The following is a 25397-nucleotide window of genomic DNA, read 5'->3' as shown; positions in this document are numbered from 1 at the left end:
CAGTTTGATCCCACCAGCCGCTCTCCATAAAGATTTACAGTCTTGAAAACCCTATGGGGCAGTCCTACTCTGTCCTTCAGGGCTGCTATCAGTCGGAATCAACTAGATGGCAGTGGGTTTTGAGTACTTCATAGGGTTGTTGTGAGAATTAAATGGGTTAAAAGATACAACAAAGCATCTAGAGACACTGCCCAGCACATGGGAAACACTGCACCGTTCATGTGCGCTAGTATTGTTGTCTGGAAAACGACAAGATTCTAAACAGAAAAGTAACCACTCTCCTGGAGATTTAATCTCCTGCGCAATCTGTATGTGTTGAATTCGGAAGGCTACTCTGAGCGTGGGGGCACTGTGAAAACAAGCCAGGCTGGCTGCAAACGAGCCAGGCTGGCAGTAACGCCCCCACAGCTCTGGGGGTTCCCCCCGCCGAGGGTGACCCAAAGCCCTCAGGGCTGTGAATGCTCCCGCTACAGAAGCAGGGGACAAAGCTAACAAGCTTTCCCAGTCCACGGAGCGGCTGGCCAGTGTGGAGTGGTGACCACAGTGGGCCTCCCGCCCTGGACGTCAACATCGGTCAGTGTGTCAACGCGCCCAGGTTCAGTTCATTTCCGCACTCTTACTTACCAGAGGTCATGGGAGCAGGCCGGTGATTTTCACCCCTGGGAGCCTATCGTCGAAATGATTCCAAATTGGAGACATATTTACATCCTCTAAGAAATGCAGCCCACCAGCCAACAGCATTTCATGAAGGACCTCTGTTGGCTGCACATTTCACCAGGTGCTGTGGGATGTTACGCAGGCAAAGAGCATATGCTTCTGCGTTGGGAACAAAGGGTGAGCATGGGAGCGTGAGACCGTAAGGGATCCGGGTGAGCAGTGCAGCTCTGTAAACACACCTAACATCATGAATCCAAGGCTGACAAGTTCCCCCAGTAGGCATTCCATGCCACAGCTGACCGACACACCCATTTAAGGATGCCGTAATCCTAATTTCGATAATTACTACAATTTGAGGGAAGTGGTGCTACTCAAATGTATTCTGAACACTTGGGAAGCCCAGTGTGTCTGTCTTATTTGTTACCTCCGTATGAAAAATAATTTTGCTAATTAAAAAAATGAATTGAACTGCATTTGTGCGCTCAACATGTCCACATAATTAAACTGATTAATTGTAGTCCGTGTTTCTGATGTTTCTTGGGGAAAAAAAAAATGTATTATGGGAGTTACATCTTTGAAAGAACTGTGATAAAAATAAACACCCATGAAAGGTTCTGAGGTATTTGGGAGCTGGAAAAAGGAAAGGTTCCTAGCGAGTGTCTCCGGATGGAGCAAGAGAGGAGGCAGGGCTACGAGTTCGGGTGGACAGAAAGGATTGACTCCCCTACGTACGAGACAGCATCTCTAACCAACATGCAACACAGTGGAAACCAAAACCAACAGGAGAAAAATTACCAACGTATTTCTTGCACAAAGAAACTAGAGAAAAGGGGGCCTGTTTTGTTCTTTCCTCGGTGAGTCACCCGATCGTGAGTTTTTCCATCATCTAAACAGCACCATGGGAAAAATGACTGAGTGACTAATGGACATTATTTGTTCTTTTTAAATTCTGATTTATACCAAGTCCAACGCAACTGCGCTGGTTCTGTGGTGTTTAGTTCTAAACTAAAGGTGAAAAGTAAAATCACTTTGAGCCCATGTGAATCATTCCATACCTTTCAAGAGATTAAATCTGGCATTATTACAGCCCAGAATGTTGCTGCATTTTTGAATGAGTAACACCCGTTTCTTCTCCTCCCCCGTCCCTTTTTTCTTTCCTGCCCTCCCTCCATCCTTCCCTCCCTTTAACAAGCTGCTGTCAAGCATTTAACTATTAGTTAGAATCCTGGCCATCTCTGTTGAGCAGGGAACATTGGAGCTGCTCCTCAGGGGGTCACCCAGGGGGTCACGAGTTCCCAGGCAGGGGCTGCTTGTCAACTCCTGAAACACCGACCAGAAATCCGGGGGACAATCTGTACAGGGTGGCAAACAGTCCCTGCTGGGGCACAGATATAAACCCAGGATCCTGACTGGAGAGCTGAGGTCCATCTCCTTAACTGGAATTCTTTCCCCATCCACTTACATATGGAGCAGACCCTTTTCTGGGAGTTGCGGCAAAAAGAGGTGCTGTTTTCAAACTGCCTCAGCCTCGTGCGGCTCTCCCAAGTCATCTCCGCAGAAAGGAAGAGAGAAATTGGCAGATCTCAGCATATCGAGAGCAAACACCACATTAATTACCAGGTACTTTAATCTTCAACATTCATAACTGCACAGAGTATCACTGATCATTTAAATAATACATATCAACGAACCTAGGGAAGAAACTAGTAAAGTTGAACATTAAAAGCAACGCCTGGAGCATGGAAAAAACGTCTGCTAGCAACATGTAACACACCAAGTGCAGAGTCAGAGCAGGTCTTTTGCAGAGGGCTTCTTCCAAATCTTTACCAACAGGGCTACATACTACAGAGAAGTCCACGTAAATACCTTCAACCTGTCCAGTTGCTCGGGGAATACGCAGTGATGGTGATGGGTTTGGCTGAACTGACTTCCACATCTCCACAGTAGTTTCTAATGAGATAGCGTCGTTTGGATACGAGGATGCAGCCTCGGACCACAGAGGAACCACTCTTTACTTCCCAACTAGAACTGAGGGCACAAGTCCAGGCTCCTGCCCAGTCAACTGACAAATGGCAAAACCACAGGTTTTGTTACAGAAATACATTTTTTCTTAAAAACATACATGTGTCAAAAATGACTGAAAGCCTTGTCTACGTTAGGGGACAGCTGAGTGTGGACACATTTGCATTTTTCTATCTGTGTTGTGAAGAAGATAAAAAGCCAGGGCATTTTGGCATTAGCCAAAGGCTGAACCAAGTTCTCAGGCAGTAAATTTATGGGGAAGCAGGACAGGCTCCTCATTAAAGCTATGTGTACGTTGGCTACACTTTACACAAGATTCTTGAATCTTGTGGAAAATCGGGCATGGCCTGACATCTGAACAATGTCCCTGGTCTGTGTGGTTTCCAAAGCTTCGGAAAATGTTGCCCTTTGGAAACCAAGTCAGGGAGAAGAATAAACACACCCTGGAACAGAACTGGGCTGAGTTGGAACGTTATTTTTCTGTACGTCTCCATGAGAAATTTATTGCCTCTCGCTCTAACAAACACAGCCCTCCTCCCCACCCTGCTAGAAATACTGTGGTGCGTTCTTCCCCCGGTGGTGAGAAAATAGTACCATTAAGGCAAATCTTACCCAGCAGCAGTAACCACCTAAGGACAGGCAATTTTCAGGTGGCTTTTCAGGAGCTGGTTGCCATGACGAAGAGCACAATTTATTCCTTAGTCCCTTATCGCAGCTACTGATCATAGACCATAAAAATTAACATGGCTCTTTTCCTATTCCTTCTGATTTCAGAGTTCCTCATCCTTACCTGCAGTCTTTTGTTCCCCCAATTAAATGGAATGAACGTCAGTCATCCAGCAATTCAATTAATGCTGATTCAAAATTCCGGCCCGAACCAGAATCCATAATCACAGCTGCCTAATCACAGCCCAGTCATGAGAATGAAAAGTAAGCAGAAAATTGCACTAATTACTCAATTAGACTAATACTGTATTTTTAAGCTAGGGCTTAAGGGGTTGTCGGCTCTGACAAAGCACCGTGTGGTGTACCCCTCACCTAGCACCCACAGGTGCCCCACTGATTTCTCCACAGCTAACAGGGATGAGCCCGAGGTGGGTGACGGGCACTGACAACTGTCATCTCGGTGCAGTGAGGGACAGGGTGGCTGGCACCAGGGAAACAACAGGTGAGGAGGAAGGTTCGGAAAGGGTGAGTGTTACTCTACGAAATCGTCGAGCCACGCTCACAGCCACCGACGGAGCCTTCAGCGCGTGCTGGGAAGAGAACCAGCGCGGGGCCCACACATGGTGTGCGCCCACCGCTGCCAGGACCTCTAAGCGTCCGCAGCCCCAGGATGCTCCGAGACCGTCTTTGTGAGAGCCCTGCTTGGGCAACCCTTCGTAAAACCAGAGCAGTGTGAGAAAAGGGAAGGGATGGGGCCAACACACCAGCAGCTGTGCCGGACTCGTTTACAAAACATCGGGTCCAGGCCAGACATGCTGGACCTTATTCAACCAAGTAAAAGCTGAAAAAAGGCAGACCTTTCTTTTTCCCACTCAGTTTCAAAGACGTAAATATTCTGTAAACAACAGGGAGGGTACTGAAGCCTGTCAGGCTGTAGGTTTGGTGGTCACCAGTCAAGAGCCTTCCCGCGTGGACGTGGGGAGGAGGTGGAGGCAGGAGGGCAGAGCGCCTAGCACACAGGTCGTGGCCCTTCCTCCGAGCAGTTTCTCAAAATGACCAACTTGAGAAATGCTCAGGGGTTTCGAAAGGAGGGGAACATTTATTTGACTAAGAGAGATGGAGTCTTTACTTCCAGGGCTTGCCTTGTGGGGGGCTGCTGCCAAGGGAGCGGGAGCTCAGGGGCCCGGTGGCAGGAACCTTGGAGTCTTTTCCACCCTTGGAGTCTCTTCCAGAGGTGTTCCCTTGGTTCAGCCGGCCTGAGGGAGGGAGAGAGCAAGGGGCAGAGCTGCAGGAATGTTCCCGGAGCAATCTGCCAGGCACACTTTTAAGCTAATGAAGTCTTATTACTCCACAGCCACTTTTAAGCTAATGAAGTCCTACTCAGCATCTCCCTGCAGCTAAGGATGACCTACTCTTCATCCTCGGGATGGACTTGAAGCGGGGGAGGGGCAGGGAGCGATAGAAACCCAGAGAGCTTATTTTTTCCTCTTCATTATCTCCAACCAACCCGCTCTGCCCTTCCTTCCTTTCCTGGTAGAGGATAACGAGAGGAGATGAGAGGAAGGAGGAGAGAAGTCATGTGGTCCGGCAGGAAGGCAAACCACAAGGGCGTTCTGAAGCGGCCGACATGCGGTCAGGAGGAGCAGGAGGGAACACGAACTTTTCCAGAGGGGATCGGGGTGCCTTACGCTTAACTTCTCAACTGTGCCTGACACAGACGCTGGATTTGACCAATAAACTCTCATCTCTGTCCATGTCTGTACTCCAGGCCTCATCCTGGGCACCGTTTCAGGTCACCTCCACCCCCACAGCACCTGCACCACACACACACACTCATTCACACAAACACATACACACACACAAGTGTCTCCAGAATCTGAATGTAAGAGATCAAGCTTCTCATGCGATGGGATGAGGTGATGCTCAATGCTGAAAACCTCAAGCCCCACAGAAAACAAAATCTCCGAAGGTCCAAATATCTTACTAGGGTTTTCTGCAGGCCCCTGATCCTCTTCCAGGTAATATTCTATCTTTTTTAAGTCTTCTGACGTAAATCTCCATTTATTCTCGGCCGGGAGGGGTGGCACTTTGGGGCTTGATCTTTTCCGAGCACAACCAGGGGGAAGCGCCTGCTGGCAGGATGCTGGCAGGGAACCAGTGATCAGTCCTTCTGGAAATTTCTGAGCTAAGACTTTTAGACCTAGGTGTAGATCAGAAAGAGCAGCATTAACATGGTGGGGCCAAGCCAAGGTCTGGAGAGAATCCTGCATGTCTTCTAGTCTCTAGTCACCAAGTAGAGGCCAACATTGCAAGGGCCTGACATTTCCACAACTGCTCCACCATTAAGCAAATTGCACCAGAAAATGCCACTTGTTACGTGGGATTCTGAGAATGCCACAGACTCCTTTTGCTCAAGACTTCCACACTATGGCTTTCTCACACAGCCCTAAAGCTGTGTCTTTACTTCAGGAATTAAACCATGTGCTGCTGAGGGAACTAATGAGTGTCTTGCTTGACTCCTGATCATTCCAGCCCGTGTGGCTTTCTCTTCCCAGAAGACTAAATTGTGAGTGCTGACAGGAAAGAGGGGTGGGGTTGGAGGGCTGGGAGTCCACACACCTGTCTGTTATGTCCCAAGAAGAACCAAGCCCGGCTCACCTCCGGAAAGCATGAAGAGGTTCTCGAAGCCCCGCTCGCACATGGTGGTGGCTGCCTGGCTGGCCAGCCTCTCGTCATCGTCATACAGGATGATGATCTTGCCATGGGCGTTTTTCTAACAGTCAGATGAGTTAAGGTTTGGCAGCACCGAGCTAATGCCCCCAGACTACAAGAAACCCTCTAGGAACAAACGCTGATTTCAGGGGACGTCCGATGACCCCACTCTTCACGGTCAGACCACCAGCTATTGGGTTTTCCTGTCTTGGAAACCACATAGGCTGGTATTCTTTTCTTTTTTAAACTAATATTACTACGGTCCAAGACAGCACCAGTTAAGGTGTTCTGTACCCTTCAGCTTTTTTATCCTTATAATCTTGGAAAGTATCCATTATGATTCCCATTTCACAGATAAGGAAATAGAAAAAGTCTAATGCCCAGTGTGTCTACTTTAGCCAGTTAAAAAAAAAAAAAAAACCAAAAACCCAGCTATAAGTCCAATACAGAGGAATGGTTTAGCAAACTACATTAAATTCAAAGATGAGTGTTATTATATACACAGTTTCAAAAATGAGATTTACAAAAGTCTTGTGTGAGCATCGGAAAAGACCCTGCAATACAAAGAGGTGAGAAAAAAAAACGCAATATACTCAATTACATACGCAGTATGATCTCAGCTTTGTTAAGGAAACTACATGGAAGGAGTAGGAATAAAACCCGCCACAAACGTCACTGGAGAAGTTGTTCAATTGTGAAGTTATGGGAGAGTCCAATTTCCTTGTTTAGATTTTTCAATAAATTATTTTCTACTTGTATGATTTTCTGGGGCAAAAAAATTTAAAATTTTAAGAAAGAAGAGTTTTAAAAAAAGGAAAAGAAGATTTACCTCTTAAGTTTTACTTGGTCAAGATTTCTAGGGAAAAAAGTCTTGGGCCTCACTCTCAACAGACCACAACTGTACTGGAATGTCTTTGTGCCCAATGCAGGGTTGGTTTGGAAGCGTCTGTCTCCACACTGTCAGAATGCTTAGTAAACAGCCAAGCACTCCAATCCTAAACACGTGAGGCTGATTCACACCAAAGGTCCTTCTAAGAGTACTGTGACCAGGAGTACGGTCTGTGATTAAGTTCGATTCTTACAGTCCTCATACCGTCCAACTCCTTAGCATGCAGCAAAGGATACATATTCAAGAATATCATTTGAATAAGGGTTCATTGTTCTAGATAGAGTTGCAATTGGATAACTGTATGCTGCAAAAAGAAGAAAAGGCTTAGGATGTCTGTAGCTCCCTTAGCACAAGCTGGCCCCAATTTCCAGCTAATTTAAGATTTAACTAGGAGTTAAAAGATGGAAGTCAAAGAAACACATTTTTAAAACCATCAAGTCATAAAACAAATTACTCTCCTGAAAGAAAAGGACACTATGAACAAAACATGAAGCCTCAGTTACTGTTCAGATCTTTAGGATGGAGCCCCTTGCCAGCCTCTGTGGGTATGACAGCAGAGCCAAGCCCACCGCCCATCACGGGTCCAGCTCTCCCAGGGTTCCAGGGGACGTGTCTCCAGGCCGCCTGGACTCCAAACCGGCTCTGCTTCTGGGAGCAAGACACTGTCAGGCTATGCCTCTCTCACCTCCAACAATGTGGCACTGCTGGTAAGAGTCTCTATCTCGCACGTCGAGCAGCAGGAAGGGGCAGTCGGGATAAGGTTGGTCTTTGGTGTTGGGCTCTGCTTTCTTCACTGGCCCTTTGTCTAGGTCCAGCTCCCCAACACCACTGATGACGCTGCGAATGGAAAAGTAGGTCAGGAGGAACTAGTCCAGGCCGGTGGCTTAAAGGTCAATTGCATTCCAGCAGAACAGTGAGATGAGTGCCCAGTGTCTTTTGAAGAAGAAAGGAGAATGGATACAGTGTCTCGTTTCTGACTCTGATTCCTATTCTATCCCACTGGACCCCAATGGGGAATCCACGTGTCCAGACCCACCTATGGAGAACGCATGTTGGGCCATTAGCATGGCAGAGGGGACAGAAACCATAGGGCACATGCTGCCCCCAGCAACAAGGGCAGCCTTCTGTGGCAGGAGAGGGGAGCAGTTAATCTGAGGGAAGTATGAGCAGTGTAAGAAAACAGCAAAAGGAGGAACCAGGTCGACAGAAAACCCCACTGCAGGTGAGTCGATTCCGACTCACAGCAACCATACAGGGCAGAGTAGAACGGCCACCTAGGGTCTCTAAGCCTGTAGTCTTTACAGAAGCAGATTGCCTGGTTTTTCTCCAGCGGAGCTGCTGGTGGATTTGAACCGCCGACCTTTTGTCTAGCAGCCAAGTGCTCAACCATTGTGCCACCAAGGCTGCTTAATAAAGTTGATAAGAGAAAGGCATTTATGTGTGTGTTTATGTAATATCAAGGAACAGTAACATTTTCATGTATTTCATATGCTCATACAATGGTCCAGGCAACAAGGATATGGACCCTTAATGCTTTCATAAGCTATCTGAACCTCCTTCCACTTTACGGGTTCAATCACTGAGGCTGGAGAGGCTTTTAGATTTGGTGGCTCTCACATACAGGACTGAGAAAGAGGAAGGGCTGGTATGAAAGGGTGGGACCTCACAACTCCTCCAGTTCTGTTCCTACGGTCATTACATCCTAACACGGGTCACCACAACAATGATACATAAAGTGTGGTGCAAACATAAATGAGAGAAGTGAGAAGAGCATGTGTCAGGAACAAAATGCCAAGTAGTGAAGTATCTGAGAAGATGTTCAAATGAGAAGATGTTCCCTCCCCTAGGTGAGTATTCAGACCCACCCACCCAATTCCAGGTAAACAGGTAGCACAGTTCCTTTTCCCATCAAGGCAAATAAATCAAATTCCTCACTTACATTCGATACACATGATAACTACATGCCATGGTGAGTGCCTATCCTCTGGAACCAAGGCAGAAGAAAACCCCTTTGATGTGAAATGGTGCCCTTGGTGAAGGGCTATCTCTTTTTCAGTGCAGTTTTAAGAGTTCTTTCACAAAAGCAGCTATAACAATACGAACAGTGGTACTAACAGTGGTTCTTTCCATAGTAGGTGAAGCGTGGTCTGTGTGCTCCCACAGACGGCGTGAGTATGTGCTGAGAGTCAGCACGGTCTCACGAGCGGTAGTGAGTCAGCTGTGGGACAGTGCTGCGTCTCCAGGGAAGGAGGACCAGCCCGCGGGCAGTGCCCCCATCAACGCGACAGCACCTGCCTCCCCTTTGCTCCTCTCTGCACCTACTGGTCAACAGCAGAGAACAACGGACGGCTCTCTGACTCTAGACAGGGTAAACTGTAAGCGGTAACAGAGAAAGGGGAAAAAAAGTCCTACTCTTTGAATCAAAAGATAGTAGTTGTAAAGCTAAGTCCTAATAACAAATTTGAGCGTAGGAAGGCTGAGAAGAGTGGAAGGGAGGAGTGAACATTAATAATCTATTAATATTCTTACATTAACTACCAAGAGTGCTGCGAGAGAACTCAGGGGGTGGCGTTCACATAACGAGAAAGAGCAAAGGCTGGGATTCAGACGGGACTCCGCTGCCGCTGGTTCTGTACAGTAAGGAAACCCGCAAAGCCCGCTCCAGATGAACCCCAGGTAAAAAGCCAAGGAGACACGGATTGTTGGAGTACCTCTGCAGCGTCGAGCGGCTGGAGTCCCCGGCTCCCACGTTGTTTATGAACTGGACGGGACTAGGCGACTGCCCACCAGGGCTCCCTTTCCCATTGGTCCTGGCACTGTTCTCCACATCAGGGTCTGAAGTCCCAGGATCGTTGTCTAAAATTTGCAAATGATTAAGTAAGTTTAACCTCAGAACTCTGATTCACTTATTAGGCATTTCCAGGAGCTCCTGGGTGGTGAGAAAGGTTAAGCGCTCGACTGCTAACCCTAAACTTGGCAGTTTGAATCCAGCCAGAGGCGCCTTGGAAGACAGGCCTGGTGACCTGCTTCTGACTGGTCATAAGTCTGAGAGTGAGGGCGGTTCTCTGGCATACGTGGGGTTACCATGTGTCAGAGTCAAGGGGAACTGGTGTGGCTTTGATCATCATTAGATATTTCCACTGAAATTAGATCCAGACAAAAAAATCCTACCACCATTCTTACACTGTTCTAGTCCTTCTCAGTAAGTAGTTTGGGAACCCTAGGAATCACCCAGACCCTTTCAGGGCGTCTGCAGGGCGAACCTAGCTTGTAGCCACACTGAGATGTTCCTCGTCTTTCTTACCATGTTGGTACCTGCACTGAAATGCTGGGTAGAGCTGCCAGCACCTTAGTACAACCAAGGCAGTGGCACCAAACTGCATTAGTGTGCGATACAGTCTTTCCCATCACGCACATATTCACAGCAGACAAATATGCCGGTCTCACTAAAAAACATCCTTAACGAAGCAGTAAAAATCAATCTGTGTCAAATCCCACCCTTAAGTACACATCTGCTTGATATTCTGTGCAAAGAAACGGGAGGAACCCCGAAAGCATTTGCTGTAGACCACTGAACTGGACGGCCCCCCCTTTTGTGAGCACATTGTTACCTGGAAGAAAAACGGATGAAAACTATGATTATTCAGACTTGGGTATTTGGCAGGCATTTTCTCAAAAATGAACAGAATGAGCTTGTCATGTCGGAAAAACATGATGGTATTTGCTGCCAGTGATGAAATTTCTATCATGAATCAGAAGTTTGAGAATTGACTTTCCAGCAGGAGCCTGACCGTTTCCCAACACTTAGATTTTTCTGATGAGCGAGATGCTGAGATTAACGGATGCATTTTTTATTTATTATTATTATACTGGATAATGAAATGCATCGCCATTTGGAAGATCTACTAACTCGGTGAACCAGTAGTTTTGAAATGCATGGTGTTATAAAATCAAGCAAGGGCAAAAGATCCACTCAAAGTACAAGACAGGCCAGTGGATTTTAATGTAATTGTGCACGGGAAGCTCACTGATAGGTTTCAGATTCCATGTGGCAACTAACTTCTAAGAAACTACCAGCTGAGTTCTGGTGGAGTATCGAAGAAAAACAGCTCCCACTCTCTCAAGAGCTATTAAAATGTTCCACTGTTTTCCAACTACAGGTTGGTGTGAGGCTGGATTTTCTTCATATACTTCAACCAGAACAGTATACGCAACAGATCAAATATAGAAGCAAATAATGCAGCTGTCTTCTATTAAGACAGATGTTAAAGAGATGTGCAAAAATGTAAAACAGTAAATTTTTTTTGCTTGGAAAAATAGAGTTATTTTTCTATAAATATCTATGTTTGTAGTGGATTTAATAGCTATTTTTAAATGAAGTAGTAAATAACTATTTTTAAGTTCTCAGTTCACATTTTTAATACAGTAACTATTAGCAGATATAATCCACAGAAACCATGGCTCTTTGGGAGCATCAGTAATTTTTAAGAGTGTAGAGGGGTCCTAAGACCAAAGAGTTTTGAGTATTGGATGTTCTAGCCAATATAATGAGGGAAGAAACAGAAATAAGAGTACTATTAAAAGAAAGGAACCCTGGTGGTACAGTGGTTAAAGTACTCAGCTGCAAACTGAAAGGTCAGTGGTTTGAGACCACTGGCTGCTCCACAGGAAAAAGACGTAACATTCTGCTTCCTTAAAGCTTTACAGCCTTGGAAACCATATGAGGTTGTTGTACTCTGTCCTACAGGGTCGCTAGGTGTCCAGAGGGCCTCGATGGCAGTGGGTTTGCTTTTGAGCTATTAGAAAGGATATTAAAATTTAATTTGTAGATGATCCAATAATATATCCGAAACCTCAAGAAAATATTATTAGAATGCAGAAAATAAATAAATGGTTAGATAACAAAATAAATAGTAACAAACAATAGTTTCCCTACAAAGCAGTTAGAAAATAACAGGAAGCTAATCTCATTTACAGGAACAACTGCAGACGTAGAAACAAACCTAACGAGAGATGTAAAAAACCTGTAAAAACTTATAAGCCTTTACATGACTTGGGAAAACTTTCCCTAGGAGCATTACAGACCACTTGAATAAAGATGGTGATTTTATTGGAATGCTGATCCTTGCTAAGTTTAACTTGGAATCCCAATGGAATTAGAAATAAAAACTTGAAGGGATTTTAAAGATGAGAAAAAAAAATATATGTATGTATGTGTGTGCAGCTCTGTATCCATATAAAAATTTTGGAGAATCTGCTTTAACAGAGGGTAACATATATCAAAAATGTAAATGATGTAGAACAATGCAATACAAAAGAAAACAAGAAAAAAATTCCTAGACTATGTATTATAAAATATATGTTAAAAATGACTTCACATATCAGTGAGTGAAGAGAACACTCCTCCATACATGGTGTCGGGATAATTTCACAGTCTAAACAAATTTAGATAATCACCTCACATCATACACCAAAATATATTACACATGGGTGAAACGTAGAGGAAACAAACAAATAGAACAAACCAAAAGAAGAAAACAGAGGTGAATAATAATTCACCTTACTGTGGACTTTCTGGGTCTAAGGCACTGGACTGTTAACCAGAGGGCTGGCAGTTCAAACCTACCAGCAACTCCTCAGAAGGAAGACAGGGCAATCAACATCTGTAGTGATACTGCCTCAGAAACCCAAGGAGGGGTCGCTATGAGTCGGGTCCAACTCAAGGGCACATAACAACAACAAATACACACACACACACACACACACACACACGGTATATGTAGAAATAAATAAAAGCCAACAGAAGAAAATTAAAAGATGAATAACAAATTAGGAAAAAATATTTGTAACATATATAAACGAGAAAAGATTAACATACTTAATTTAGAAAGTTTTTTTTAAATCAACTAATTAATTAAAAAAGGATCATGGCACAGAGAGATAAAAATGCAAACAGGATACAATTGCTAATACGGCAAGGATGTCTTCCCCCTTCCTACCGGCAGTCGCACAGGCTTCTTCCCCCATGGTAGTCACACTCACACATTAACATCTCCTTCCAGAAATGAGACGACTATATATTTCTGCATGTATTTCACTTCCTCTCCTTTCTACATACACAGGAGTATGCCATTCACACTGCTTTACACTGTGTTTTTTCCTCTCCTTTTTACTTAAGACCCTACGTAGCTTAGGAATTATTCCAAATTAGCAAGTAAAGATTTAGCTCATTCATTTTCAAGGCTGTTTTTGTTCCCATCGTATAAAGGTATCACAATTCTACATGGATGAATATCCCATTACTTAAAACAAAAAAGGGAAAGGAGACACAAAGTCCTCAAAAGAAGAAATACTCCCCCCCACACACAACACAGGGCTCAACCTCACCTGCAAAGCAATTCAAGTCAAAATGATTAGATACTGTTTTTACATCGATCAAATTCTCAAATATTTACAAAAACCACCATTGTTCGGCTGGCTGGGAGAGGGAGGAAGGGACATTCTCACACACTCTTGTTGGATCGTAAACAGGTCAAACCGTTGTGGATGGAGGGCAGTGTGACGGCGAGCATGCAGGGTCTTAAAACGGTTCTACTTTTTGACCAGCTACAGCAATTTATTTTCAGAGCCTAAGCAGAACCAAACAAAAATTTACGTACACACACTGCGGTGTTATTTGATAAAAGAGAAAAATGAGAAAAAAAAGATCTCGCCCAACAATAGGAGAATTATAACTAAATTACAGTATATCCAAAGGACAGACGTTATGGCAACGTGACCTGTACAATTGTGCTACTGAGGACTCTTTACTGACACAGGAAAGCAGGCAATGATGAAATGCTCACTCAGAGAGGCATGGGGCAAAGCTACCCACAAAAGTGTGAAGCTGGTTGGGGTGAACTGTGAAGCTGAGGAGGGCAATGGGGGAAAACGGACCAAATATTAACAGTGATTATTAAGCGATTTCAATTCTCTTATTTATACATGTCTATCTATATTTGCATTTCTCTAATTTTCTGTAAATAGACTTTTTCAAAACTTTTGTGGTGAAAATAGACCCAATAAAACATATGCCAATTCACCAATGTAAATACCCTTTTCAATCAGGAAAAAGCAGTCAACATTAGGAACAGAGATGTTACCGAGGCAACCTGTCCTCCCCTCGTTCCTGAGTGAGTTATTATTCTGCACAGAGTGCTAGATGGACACTAATGGCCCTCGCCCATCATGGCGTCCTACTTTCTAAAAGCTTGTTGTGCTCGCAGAGATGGGCATGGGTCTGTATGTTCTGAGGCTGCAATCTCAACAGCGAATGAAAGGACCAAATGCAGGTGCTTATGTAACCAGGTTAGAACTGGGAGTGCTTGTACCAGGAGACTCAATTATCTCTGTTACAAAGAGCCCTTCTCTCTCTGCTGTGTGAGCGGCGTCTGTCAGAGAGAAAGCCCCAGCTTTCTTTATTCTCTCTAACAAAACAAGCCCAGGGAAATGCCACGCGAGGTGCGCAAACCCAGTGTTCAAAGTTCCTGAGAAACTTGTCTTGAAATCACAGGTCCCATTCTTGGCCTACATCAGCCTGGACAAAACACATTCCTCGCCAGTAAACAAGCTCTGCCTTGATGGCTTGGTGCTTTGGCGTAAGAGACCTGAATTCTGCGTCTTCTTTTCAGGCTCGTACGAATAAGGGCCTTTACTTTCAAGTCGGTATTTAAGGAAGGAAATCGGGAGCCCCCCCTTTGTGGCCTTGTCTCTTACCCAGCACCTATCCTCCTGAGACCAGAGCGCCAGGATGGGTGACACGATTCCCCATCGCGTCTGGCGCTCTGTCACCTCGTGCACTGGCCTCAGTTTGCACTTGTCCCCCTTCAAGGCCCAGCTCCAAAGTGCTCTCAAGGACGCATAACTTGGCTTCCTAACTGGAACGCTCCTCTCCTGCCTCCGAACTCCCATGGCGCCCTGCATCTCACTAAGGGAATTTTCCAGAATCCCTGAAGGATGCAGGACAGGCAGTGGGAAGACACTGGACTTTGTTACTGGAGACACTTGGATCTGTCTCCCAGGTCTCTGTCCCCTCATCCGTAGCTCCTTCAGCAAGTAATGAAGTCTCTGAGGCTTGGGTTTCTCAGCTGTGAAGTGTAGAGATGAACACTTTCCTTCTAGTGTTTTCTGATAACATTAAATAAGAAAATCTGCATGAAGCACCTAGCGATCCAGTCAACAAATGGCAGTTTCCTCCCACACCACCATGATTAAATTCAGCCAGATTAGTAATTCTGGGGTCCTGTCATCATATCCCCACCCAACACACACCCACACACCCCTATATGCACACACATGACTACACACTCCAAAAGAACAGAGTTGAGTTTTATTCATTTTTGTAGTCTCATAGCACCAAATACGGGACCTATATACATACGTGGTTATGTGCTGTCAAGTCCATTCCAACTCATAGTAACCCTACAGTAGAATTGCCCCACAGGGTTTCCAAGGCTGTAAATCTTTATGCAGGCAGAATGTCACATCTTTGTCCCAGGGAATGGCTGGTAGATTTGAACCACTGACCTTACAGTTAGCAGCCAAGCGCATAACCACCGCACCACCAGGGCTCCTTACACACATATTGAACGCGTTCAAAAATACTTGTTGAAACAAGTAATTAGTAGATTAAATGCATCTCAGACATTCAAAACCACGAATGCTAGAGCTGGAAAAGCAGGTGGCTTTTCCAGAGAGTAAGAACGAAACAATTAAAACACCCATGACGATTTCTCCAAGAGGGACAACTTCATTACAAGTAGGCACATCAAAGTCCCATGTCCCAGCAAACACAACAAATGTGTGCTGGTGAGTCCTTCTGGCAAATGGTCTCTCTGTTACTTTTCTCACACCCTCAATATTATTACCTTCTAGTCTTTGAATCTCCTCAGCTGTCACTTCCAGTGTTTGATCAGACAGGGAAGCAACTTGGATGACCTGAAAGAAAAGAGTAAAATGTGTAAATGTGTGTGTGTGTTTCAGCGAGGCAATTCTGTCTTTTATAAAAGATGAGGGAACATCAAAGACCTCTCGTCTGAAAAAGCTGCCCGTGCCTTCAACCAGAGTCTAGCTCTCAGCCCCCTCACTCAGGGAGGGGCAGGGAGGATAGCAATTAAACGGAGGATAATCATTCCAGAAGGAAAGATTCATTTAAACCATTACATGATTAACTTAAAAGTCCAGAAGGACAATTTAGGAGAAGAAATATGAGTAAGGGTTTTAAAACGACATTTGCAGGTACTCTGGTTGACACCTAACATGTTATTTCTTGCAAATGCAATACTGACATACAGTAACAGAGAAGGACATCACCAATTCATCATGTAGTAAAGAAATAAGTGCAATTGTGAATATACTGATGACAGCATTACTTACACCAGTGTCCAGTTTGCCTCTTCAAAGCACTTTTCATAACTTGGTTTATAAGACCCAAGAATCCGAATTCAGTTATACCAATGTCACTCTTGTTTAGGGGCCAGAAAGACAGGGTTTTAAAAGAAGGAAGGAACTGCCTTGACCAAAGTAACAAACAGCCGATGGCAGGATAACCTGGAGAGGAGCCTGCCACCGAAGGAAAGGGAGTTCACTGGTTTCCACAAAGACAAAGGTCCAAAGATCCAGACCCAGAATTCTAGATCTAAATATTAAAGTAAATACACAAGAAAAATAAAACCTGAATCGTAAACCTGAGTAATTAAAAGTAAAATATACTTTTACTTTACAGGGAAGTTTCCAATCACCCCCATGTACGCACACACTACACATCCTCCCACCGATGAGATACAAGCACCAGCAGAAACCCCTCCGCACACCTTCTCCGGAATGGAATTGAGGAATATTGTATCAGGGAGCACAGATGAGGCATTCTTCATTCCAGTGGAAGCCCACTGAACTTACCAGCTGGGCAAAGGTTGTCACTTTTAGTCTCTTGAAAAGCTCATCTTTTTTGTATCTATAATCTGAAAAACAGGAGAGGGCAAAGATTTTTCTAGGTTTATTCTGCTTTCTTGGAGTCTCAATCCATTAATTCTTTCTAGTCATCAAGTTCCATGCTACATTGTTCTACATCTTTACAAGCTTTTCTACATCCTTCACAGCAACCCCCCCAAGTTAGGTGGGGCAGGATGTATGATCATGTCTTCATGTTTTCCCAGCAGGAAACGGAAGGTTGAATTGATAAGCCACCTTTTTGTGTCTACTGACCTGACCCCTGGCCTTCATTTGATGAGTCCACCATTTTCCTTTCCTATGTTGTCTCTGCTTTTCCCATACCACATTGGATGCAGATTTGTAAGCTGCTTAGAATCCTTTTTGGGACAATACAGGGAATACTTGTCTGCATTTCACAAATGAGAAGAGATCCAGCTGAGTGACCCCCGGTCACTGGCAGAACCTTTACACCGACACAGCTGTGATTCCAGCCGGAAATGAGCTCTTCCTGAGGTCATACATTATGGCAAGAGACATAGGATAAGAGTCCCCCACCCCCACCCCAGATACAAAGCGGGGCACAAAGTTATGACTTATCTTGATAGTCTCCTGCTGTCAGCTTCTCTCCAACTCCAGTAAAAGTCAACTGACAACATCACTATTTATTCAGTGCTATCTTTACATGTGGGCTCACCATGACTCAGAATGGCTTCTAGGGCAACAGGTTTCTATCTTTACAGTCAGAGACAGAAGTCGAATGGGTCACTTCTGCCCTTGTGTTACTAATTCTTCATCTCCCGTTGAACAAGTGTTTGAAATTGAGCCAATTTCACTTTACCTAGTAAGTGCCCACAGCTGCACGTTAAGAGTTTGCTTCCTTTAGAACTTTTCTGAAGGCAAGTGCCAACCGAAAAGTTTCCAGTGTGGAACTCCTGCCTCCTGGCACTTCTCACTCCTTGTGTCTCAGTTTTGATATTGGCAACCATGACGCCTTAAATACTGCCTCATTATTTCAAAATTACTAAAGGTTGGCTGGACAACTGCTATGGCCTTTAGACCATAAGTATCTCATAAACCAAGACTCCTAGCAACAAAGGAAAGGATTAAAGGTATTTAAGATTATTTCCCTGGGATTACTAAGCATTTCTCTGAATTTTCCAAAAAACCAGCACAGACCGGCTGGTTACTTTGCAGGATAATGTGAGCTTAGTTTACCAAACACCTGAAGACTCACAGCCAGGAAATTATACTACTTTCAAAGCCAGCCCTCTGTAAATACAGAGAGACTCCTCTTCAGAGCATTAATGTTTCTCTGTTCTAAAATGTCTTAGAGAGGGATGTAGCTAATAACTGACCATTACTACTAGAAAATTCTTAGCGCAGCTTCTGAACACATCAAGGTAACACACTTGGATGAAAAGGAGCTTCTAAATCCTGCCAGGATCTGCTCCCACAAGGCTGAGCAGGTGCTTTAAAAAGTGTAACTGAATAACTAGTATTCCACCCAGCTGACATCAACTCGCACAGCCTAAGTGCCTGATGTAAATACAAATGGCAATACATCAGGCGACGAAAACAATCAACAGCTTTCACGCCTTGGGCACCCCGACACTTATCCATCCATATCCCTCTGGTATGTTTACATAGTTTGAAAAACATGTCTTCTCCAACACTCCACCTTCTAAATACAAACTGCACATGCTAGAACCCTCTCTAACCGGAGATTGCCTTAAACAAGAAGTAGGCTTTGCCATTTTCTCGTGAGTGGCATGTCTAATGTTCTCTACCCACGCGCTAGCAACCACCCTGCTGCACATTTGAGCCTCAACTCCACGTACCTGGTTCTGGTTTAGAAGGAGAGCCATCATTAGGACTTTCTGACATTATTACTCAGAGCTAAGAGATCAAGCTATACGTTTTAGAGTAAGTTTGAAAGTTTATAAAAATGCTGGCTTGGAAAGCGCCGTCACTCTGTCCTCACAAGAGCAGATAGAGCTTCAGGAATGGAGCGTCTGCCACTGTGGCTGCTCCAAAACTCGGTGGGGAAGACAAATACTCCTCGCTTCAGATGTGTTATCAAATTTTGCTTCTCCAGTAAGTCTGGGGTCTAAGTCTGTCTCTCTCAAGTTACTGGAAGGACAGAGACCCGACTATCCAGGGTGTTTCACACTGGGCCCAACCAGTGTCATCTAACCACCAGGAACCAAGAATGGGCTTTGTGAGCAGTCAATAGACACAGTGTCTGTTTTCCCCAGACAGAGTTGAAAGACTATTCAGATTACAAAGTATTTCTGCGTTTTCAGGGTTCTGTTAAAACACATTATTAGCAAAGGGAAGTTGGGCTCATAGTGGAAGACCAATCAATGGAAGTCACAGAACAAAGTCTGTGATTTCACAGAAAGACACGGCAGCTCAGGTAACCCAAGTTAAGGGATGGGTCTAGAGTGTCGTGGAACAAGACGATCTTCTCTTCCCTTTTGACCCAAAGAACACCTACAACAGAAGATGGGAAAAGAGAAGGAAGTATCTTCCAAAATGCAGATCCCAAAATACAATCCCAAGTAATTCTAGTCAGGACTCAACACAAAGTGTGTGAAGCAAGGTGAGAGGCACCTCCTGCCTGCCTAATGGGAAGCCACAGCTTGCACAGAGGGAGGGGAGGTCAGTACTGCCAAGGAGTCCGTTGTAAAGGAGTTGCTTGTCGGAGCTAAACTCCACTTAAAGTTTAGGCATTAAAGTGACCATGCTGTAGTTTGAAGAACTGTCTTCAGCAGGGTTTTGAAAACATGGGTAGGACAATACATTGTTATGGGACAAGTTTCTGGTATGGTGTTTCAGCTCACCTCAGCTACAAATGGATGGGAGATGTACAACAACAAAGCAAAGGAGAAACGGGCCAGCTGAATGTTGCCTGCCTTGGACAGACAAAGGTCAACAGTGAAACACTGGTGAGTAAACAAGATTATCTTCACGGTTTGCAAATGTAATATATACTATATGAGTCCCTGGGTGCATATATATGTATATATTTAAACATACATTTATAAATAATATAAAAGTATGTAAGGAAAGAGGATACTGTGATATTAGACAACAAAAAAATATCTATAACATTACTCTGCATGGCTGAAAATAGCAAACTGAAATGAAGTTGGCATAAAGCTGCTTGTCAATCCATATCTACTGTCAGGGGCTTCCCAACGGAGCAGCAATTCAAAAGGAACAGAAACATTATCCTTCTAAATTAAAAGGCCTAAGGCATTTGACTGCTAATCAGAAGGCTGGCAGTTCAAACCCACCAGCTACTCCTCGGAAGGAAGGTTGGGCAATCTACTTCTGTAGAGATATTGCCTCGGAAACCCAAGGAGGGGTCACTAAGAGTTGGATCCGACTCGACGGCAGTGAGTTTCTTATGCATTTAGCATAAATAAATAAATAAAGCTCTAGTATATTCTGGGTTTGTAATATTCTCTTTTTTTAAAATAACCTTTTTTGGTGATTTGGGTGAAAGTTTACAGACAAATTGGTTTTCCATTCAACAGTTCATAGACATTTTGGTTTGTGACACTGGCTGCACTCCCCACATTGTATCAGCCTCTTCACACTTCCTCCCAGGGTTCAGTGTCTGCACTTGTTCTTCTTTCCGATCCCTTCCTGCCTCCTGAGCTTTACCCCTGGTGGGTTCGTAATATTCTCTTGCAAGAGAGTATTACTGGAGCTGAGTCCCCACCTCTGTCAAAGACCCTTCTTTCCTACCATTAGCTAAATACTCTCCTAACACGGGGTCCTCCTACTTAAGCATGAGCAAATCCATCTCAGAAAACAGGTGTTTCTGTTGCTCATTTAATTCTGCTTCTGATGTGTACCATTTACATCAGTTCTGGACACAGGACCAACAAGTACGATTTCGTGCCAGGGCCATGCACTCAATGACCAATGGCATACCTTTGCATAAGATTCGTTTTTAAAAAGGATGGGCATGAAATATGGTTTGTAATTAAAGGAAAAGCCAACTGCAGAGAGCTGACAGTGCATGACACCACTTTAAGGACAAGCTCTTCCTTTCTCACACCTCTAAGTCTTTCATGAACACTCTCTAATTTATACTCAAAAGGACACTGTGCAGCACCAGCGCTATTATTACCCTATGCCAGGTATAGAGAAAATACCATGATAGGAAACATTAAGTACCTTGAAAAAGGCCATGAAGACTGGGGTGCAATGAAACAAGGAGCTTGAGTTTTGACTGCTTAGCCCCATTCCACCAGACCTCACCCCTCATTCTGACATTAACATCTCTTATGGAATCTCTTGGGTGGGGCAAATGGTTTGCACTCAACTACTACCCTGAAGGTTAGCAGTTCAAACCCACCTAGAGACACCGTGGAAGGAAGGCCTAGAGATCTGTTTCCATAAAACTGATGGCCAAGGCGACTTGTGAAGCAGTTCTACTCCTTGTACGTAGGGCTGCCGTGAGTTGGAACTGAATCAAAGGTAACAGGGTTGTCCTTTTTTGGATGGCATGTGGGTTAGACAGAGGGTGGACCCACAGGCTGGAAGCTCAGCGGCTGGTAAGGACGGTGCATAGTGTTTATACCTCTGTCTAGGCAGCGACCAGGCTCCTGCCTCCCAGCTCCCACCACGGCATCAGTCTCACACCCCACACCTACAGTGTGTACCAGCCACAGCATAGTTAGGGTTATTAATAAATATCCATGGTACAGACCAGATACGGACTCTCCGTTTCTCCCAAACCACCAATAGCGTTTACTCACTTTTTTTAATCTCTTCTAGCTTCTCAGTGTATTTGGTCATGCTGTTACCTACAAAGAGAGTGAGACATGGACATGGCTGCACATGATGGATGGAATTCACATCACAGATTCGCACACGTAAAAAATTCGAAGAGAAATGTTTTACTACATGAACTTTTACCATAATTTTTTTTTTTTTAAAGTTAAACTAAAAACATGTATTTATAAGTGAAATATTGTCACACACAAAGGAAAAAAAGCCAGATCTTTCTTGAGTCGTTTATTTCTGATGACTAGACCTTGGTCTTGAATTCTCGTTATTAAATCACTAACATAAAGACTGTACCATAAAGAATGGTTAGAGCACAACAGGTCCTCAAGAAACACTCGATGGATTCTGTTTTTTTTTTTTTTCTAAAAAGAGAGAATAAGGCTTTTAGATTCATTTTTAATGGAAGAAAATGAATCACCCTGTGCAAGCAGAACGGGAAGCAAGTATCCCCTCGGCCTTGCTATCTTGGTCTGGGAGAGATTCTTGGACGTGAGGCAAACGGGTCACCCACAGTAAGCTGTCTTTTGAGTTAGACAGCATCACTGATCGAAGACGACATGAGCGAAGTATTCTGGTCAAATGTGTGTAAGCTGGGTGCACACCACACAAACACCTGTAAGTTCCAGGAGGTGTGGGTGGTTCTTTTATGTCAACTCTTTTTCCTTTTGAGTCAAACTTTCCCTCTTCTCTTGGGCCTCTGTATCTCTTCATGGGGCAGAAAGGCAGCAGAGGGAAAGGCAGCAGCGATGTTCTCTGAATGTCTACGATGTGCCTTGTGGGTTCCCGTTCTGTCCTGAACTCGGTTTTCCACTGTTCATGCTGATGGAGCAGCTGAACTAGACCACACAGTCTGCAGACTTGTACTCACTGTGGGTTTGGTTTCCTGGGGAAGGAACGGCAGAGTCCCACCATGTGAAGGGCCCCGCCCTCGTGTTTTATGGTCTGGTTCTGCAACACGAGGTTCTAGCCAAGGTGCTTTGGAGAGTTTTCTTACATTAAAACTGGGCCAGGATTATTCTGGTTTCCAAACGAACTCAATTATAGCTCTCAAGCCAGAGGCTAGAAGTAGTTTTCTGCTGGGCATGTTTCAATTAAGGAGCTCTGGTGGTGCTGTGGTTAAAGCTCTGGGCTGCTAACCAAACAGTGGTTCAAACCAACCAGGCACTCTGAGGGAGAAAAATGAGGCAATCTGCTTCTGTAAAGATTTACAGCCTCGGAAACCCTTAGGGGGTAGTTCTACTCTGCCCTATGGGCTCTCTATGAATCAGAATTTGACTAAATGGCAATGGGGTTTGGGTATGCTTAACAATTTGATTCAATTCAACTGAGCAAGCTCTATTTGGTGCCTAAAAAGTATGTTGTTGTTGTTGTTATGTGCTGTTGAGTCGGACCCAACTCATAGCGACCCTTCCTTGGGTTTCTGAGGCGGTATCACTACGGAAGTAGATTACCCAACCTTCCTTCCAAGGAGTGGCTGGTAGGTTTGAACCACCAGCCTTCTGGTTAGCAGTCAAGTGCCTTAGGCACTATGCTACCAGAGCTTCCCCTAAAAGGTATGGAAAAAGAAAAAAGAAAGAAAACATTCAAAATAGTTTCCCATTTGTGAAATTGTGCTCATAACCTTTTAAGCCTTGAAAAGATCTAGTCAAATTCAGCCTCAACTTCAGGTAAAAGAAATGTTTCCAACTCATGGCTGAACAGATGTTTTTCAAGGACTATTGTGAACTTTTAGGTCAGAAGCAGAGAAAGAAAATCCTTGCTCAGAAAGCCAAAAGACATTTGCAAAGAACAACTTAATTCATTTGTTATTATTAAATCTTTACCATGACTATGTCATGGAACAAAATTTCACTGAGTTGGTTTCTGTTTTTTTAATTCCTCTTAAGGCACATACTCTCGGTAACAGGACCTGAAGGGAGGATTAGCTGTGGCCCTCGACCTTCCAAAAGCTGGAACAGAGACAAAATAGCCCAAGCTTCTCCCAAGGCTGAGTCTTCTAAAGAGACACACTGAGTATATCCCCGAAGATGCCCAAACATCGCCTAAGAACAGAATGAGAACCAGATAGGATCTTTCTAAGTTCTTTAGGCTGGAACTGACCTCAGATGTGACCAGATCTCTAGAGAGGAAACCACAAGCTCTTCCTAGACACATATCCCTCCACCTCCACCCACCCTGAACTGAGGCTCGAACTCACCAGGTTGGTAAAATGGGGGAGGAAGACAGGGCAAAGCAGCGTGCTGTTCACCTTCCCACAACCCTGTTCTTAGGAGACTTTCCATGGTATCTTTTTATATGGGACCGAGTCTTCCACAAGCACATGTCATAACATGCCCTAGTCACTGTCTCTTGGTCAGACACGCTCTAGGCAGCCTGGTCAGGAAACCGTAAGGAGCTCTGGTGGCACGATGATTAAGCACTCGGCCGCTAACTGGAAAGTCGCCAGTTTGGATTCACCAGCAGCCTTGCAGGAGACAGCTGGTGATCTGTTCCCATGATGATTACAGCTTAGGAAACCCTGTGGGGCAGTCACTTCGCTCTGTGACATGGGATCACGACCAGTACGAATCACCTCCATGGCACCCAACAGCAGTCAGGAAACGGAAAGGTGTACTGACGTGTCCAATGACAAAGCAAGTCAGTAACTAAGCCAAGGCATGCATCCTCCACCCCTTGGTGTCCAACATGGCTCACCAGAACACATGGCTTTTCCAGTTGTGCTATTTTGAAAACACGACTTAACCACAAAGGTAAATATGTACAAAGTGTGACTTCCTTAACAGGGGAACCACCTTATGTTCTAAATTCCCTAGGGTTTTCTACGAATGAAAAACAATAGCCAACCTCATTTTGTAGTCTTTATTATTACAAAAAGTACATTTCCAACTACAGTGGTTCCGACTAGCAAAGTGTTTAAAAGCCATCTCTCTGTCCGTTATCAACATTTCCAGAGTACTTACAGGGCAGGTGGCACTGTCAGGGGACTCTCACAACCACCCTGCACACATCTCCTGGTTTGTGTGTGTGTGTGTGTGTGTTTCCAATTAGAAGGCAAAGAAACAGTCTTTTGCAAAGTTATACAAGTATTTGGCAAAATTAAGACCCAATCTAAAAGGGCTATTGACAAACAGCTTTTTCCCTTACAGACATTCCTTCTATGCATCAGGGAATAAGAGGAGCATGGGAGAGTCTGCACTGGGTCAGTCGGAGATGAGACACGGCATCGCTGGCCAATCAGCCCAAAAACCTCGAACAGTGCTTTCAGAAGGCCAGGAAAGTGGCATTTTGTCCCATTTCACATACTGCTTGTGTTTCAGGCATGCTGCTTATCTTACTAGATCTCATTTCAGCTGAAAAGATTTTTCGACTATCTTTTAAACTAAGGAGTTCTGGTGGTGTAGTGGTTAAGGCATTTGGCTGCTAACCAAAGGGTCGGTGGTTCACCAGCTGCTCCATGGAAGAAAGATGAGGCAGCCTGCCTCCGTAATGCTTTACAGTCTTGGAAACCCAGTGGGGGTTGCTGTGAGTCAGAATCGACTGACAGTGAGCTTGTTTTCTTAAAAAAAGACTAGAAATTAATCAATTTTATAATTCATATATTTATAAACACATCTTTGTTTTATACAAAAGATGCCTAAAAGACTATCGGCAAGCCAATTAAAAAAAAAAAAAAAAA

The 25397-nt window shown here is 44.4% G+C and overlaps 1 protein-coding gene across 1 annotated transcript in view; it reads right to left on the bottom strand.

Annotated features, from left to right (window-relative positions):
* Nucleotides 1-4470: 4470 nt before the first annotated feature.
* Nucleotides 4471-25397, bottom strand: part of CEP41 (centrosomal protein 41) — a 124434-nt gene continuing 103507 nt past the window's right edge. The window contains exons 6-14 of the mRNA XM_042782896.1: nucleotides 21691-21738; nucleotides 16883-16944; nucleotides 15853-15922; nucleotides 9658-9802; nucleotides 7632-7783; nucleotides 7183-7250; nucleotides 6004-6118; nucleotides 5330-5545; nucleotides 4471-4601 (exon numbers count right to left, since the gene is read on the bottom strand). Of these exons, the coding sequence (XP_042638830.1) occupies nucleotides 4471-4601; nucleotides 5330-5545; nucleotides 6004-6118; nucleotides 7183-7250; nucleotides 7632-7783; nucleotides 9658-9802; nucleotides 15853-15922; nucleotides 16883-16944; nucleotides 21691-21738 (1007 nt within the window). The remainder of the gene's footprint in view (nucleotides 4602-5329; nucleotides 5546-6003; nucleotides 6119-7182; nucleotides 7251-7631; nucleotides 7784-9657; nucleotides 9803-15852; nucleotides 15923-16882; nucleotides 16945-21690; nucleotides 21739-25397) is intronic.

This window comes from Orycteropus afer, unplaced genomic scaffold (genome assembly GCF_000298275.1).
Source record: "Orycteropus afer afer isolate SDZICR_OR568_19922 unplaced genomic scaffold, OryAfe1.0 scaffold00501, whole genome shotgun sequence".
Taxonomy (NCBI): domain Eukaryota; kingdom Metazoa; phylum Chordata; class Mammalia; order Tubulidentata; family Orycteropodidae; genus Orycteropus; species Orycteropus afer.
The sequence above is the reverse complement of the archived record's forward strand: the minus strand, read 5'-3'. Positions and strand labels throughout refer to the sequence as shown.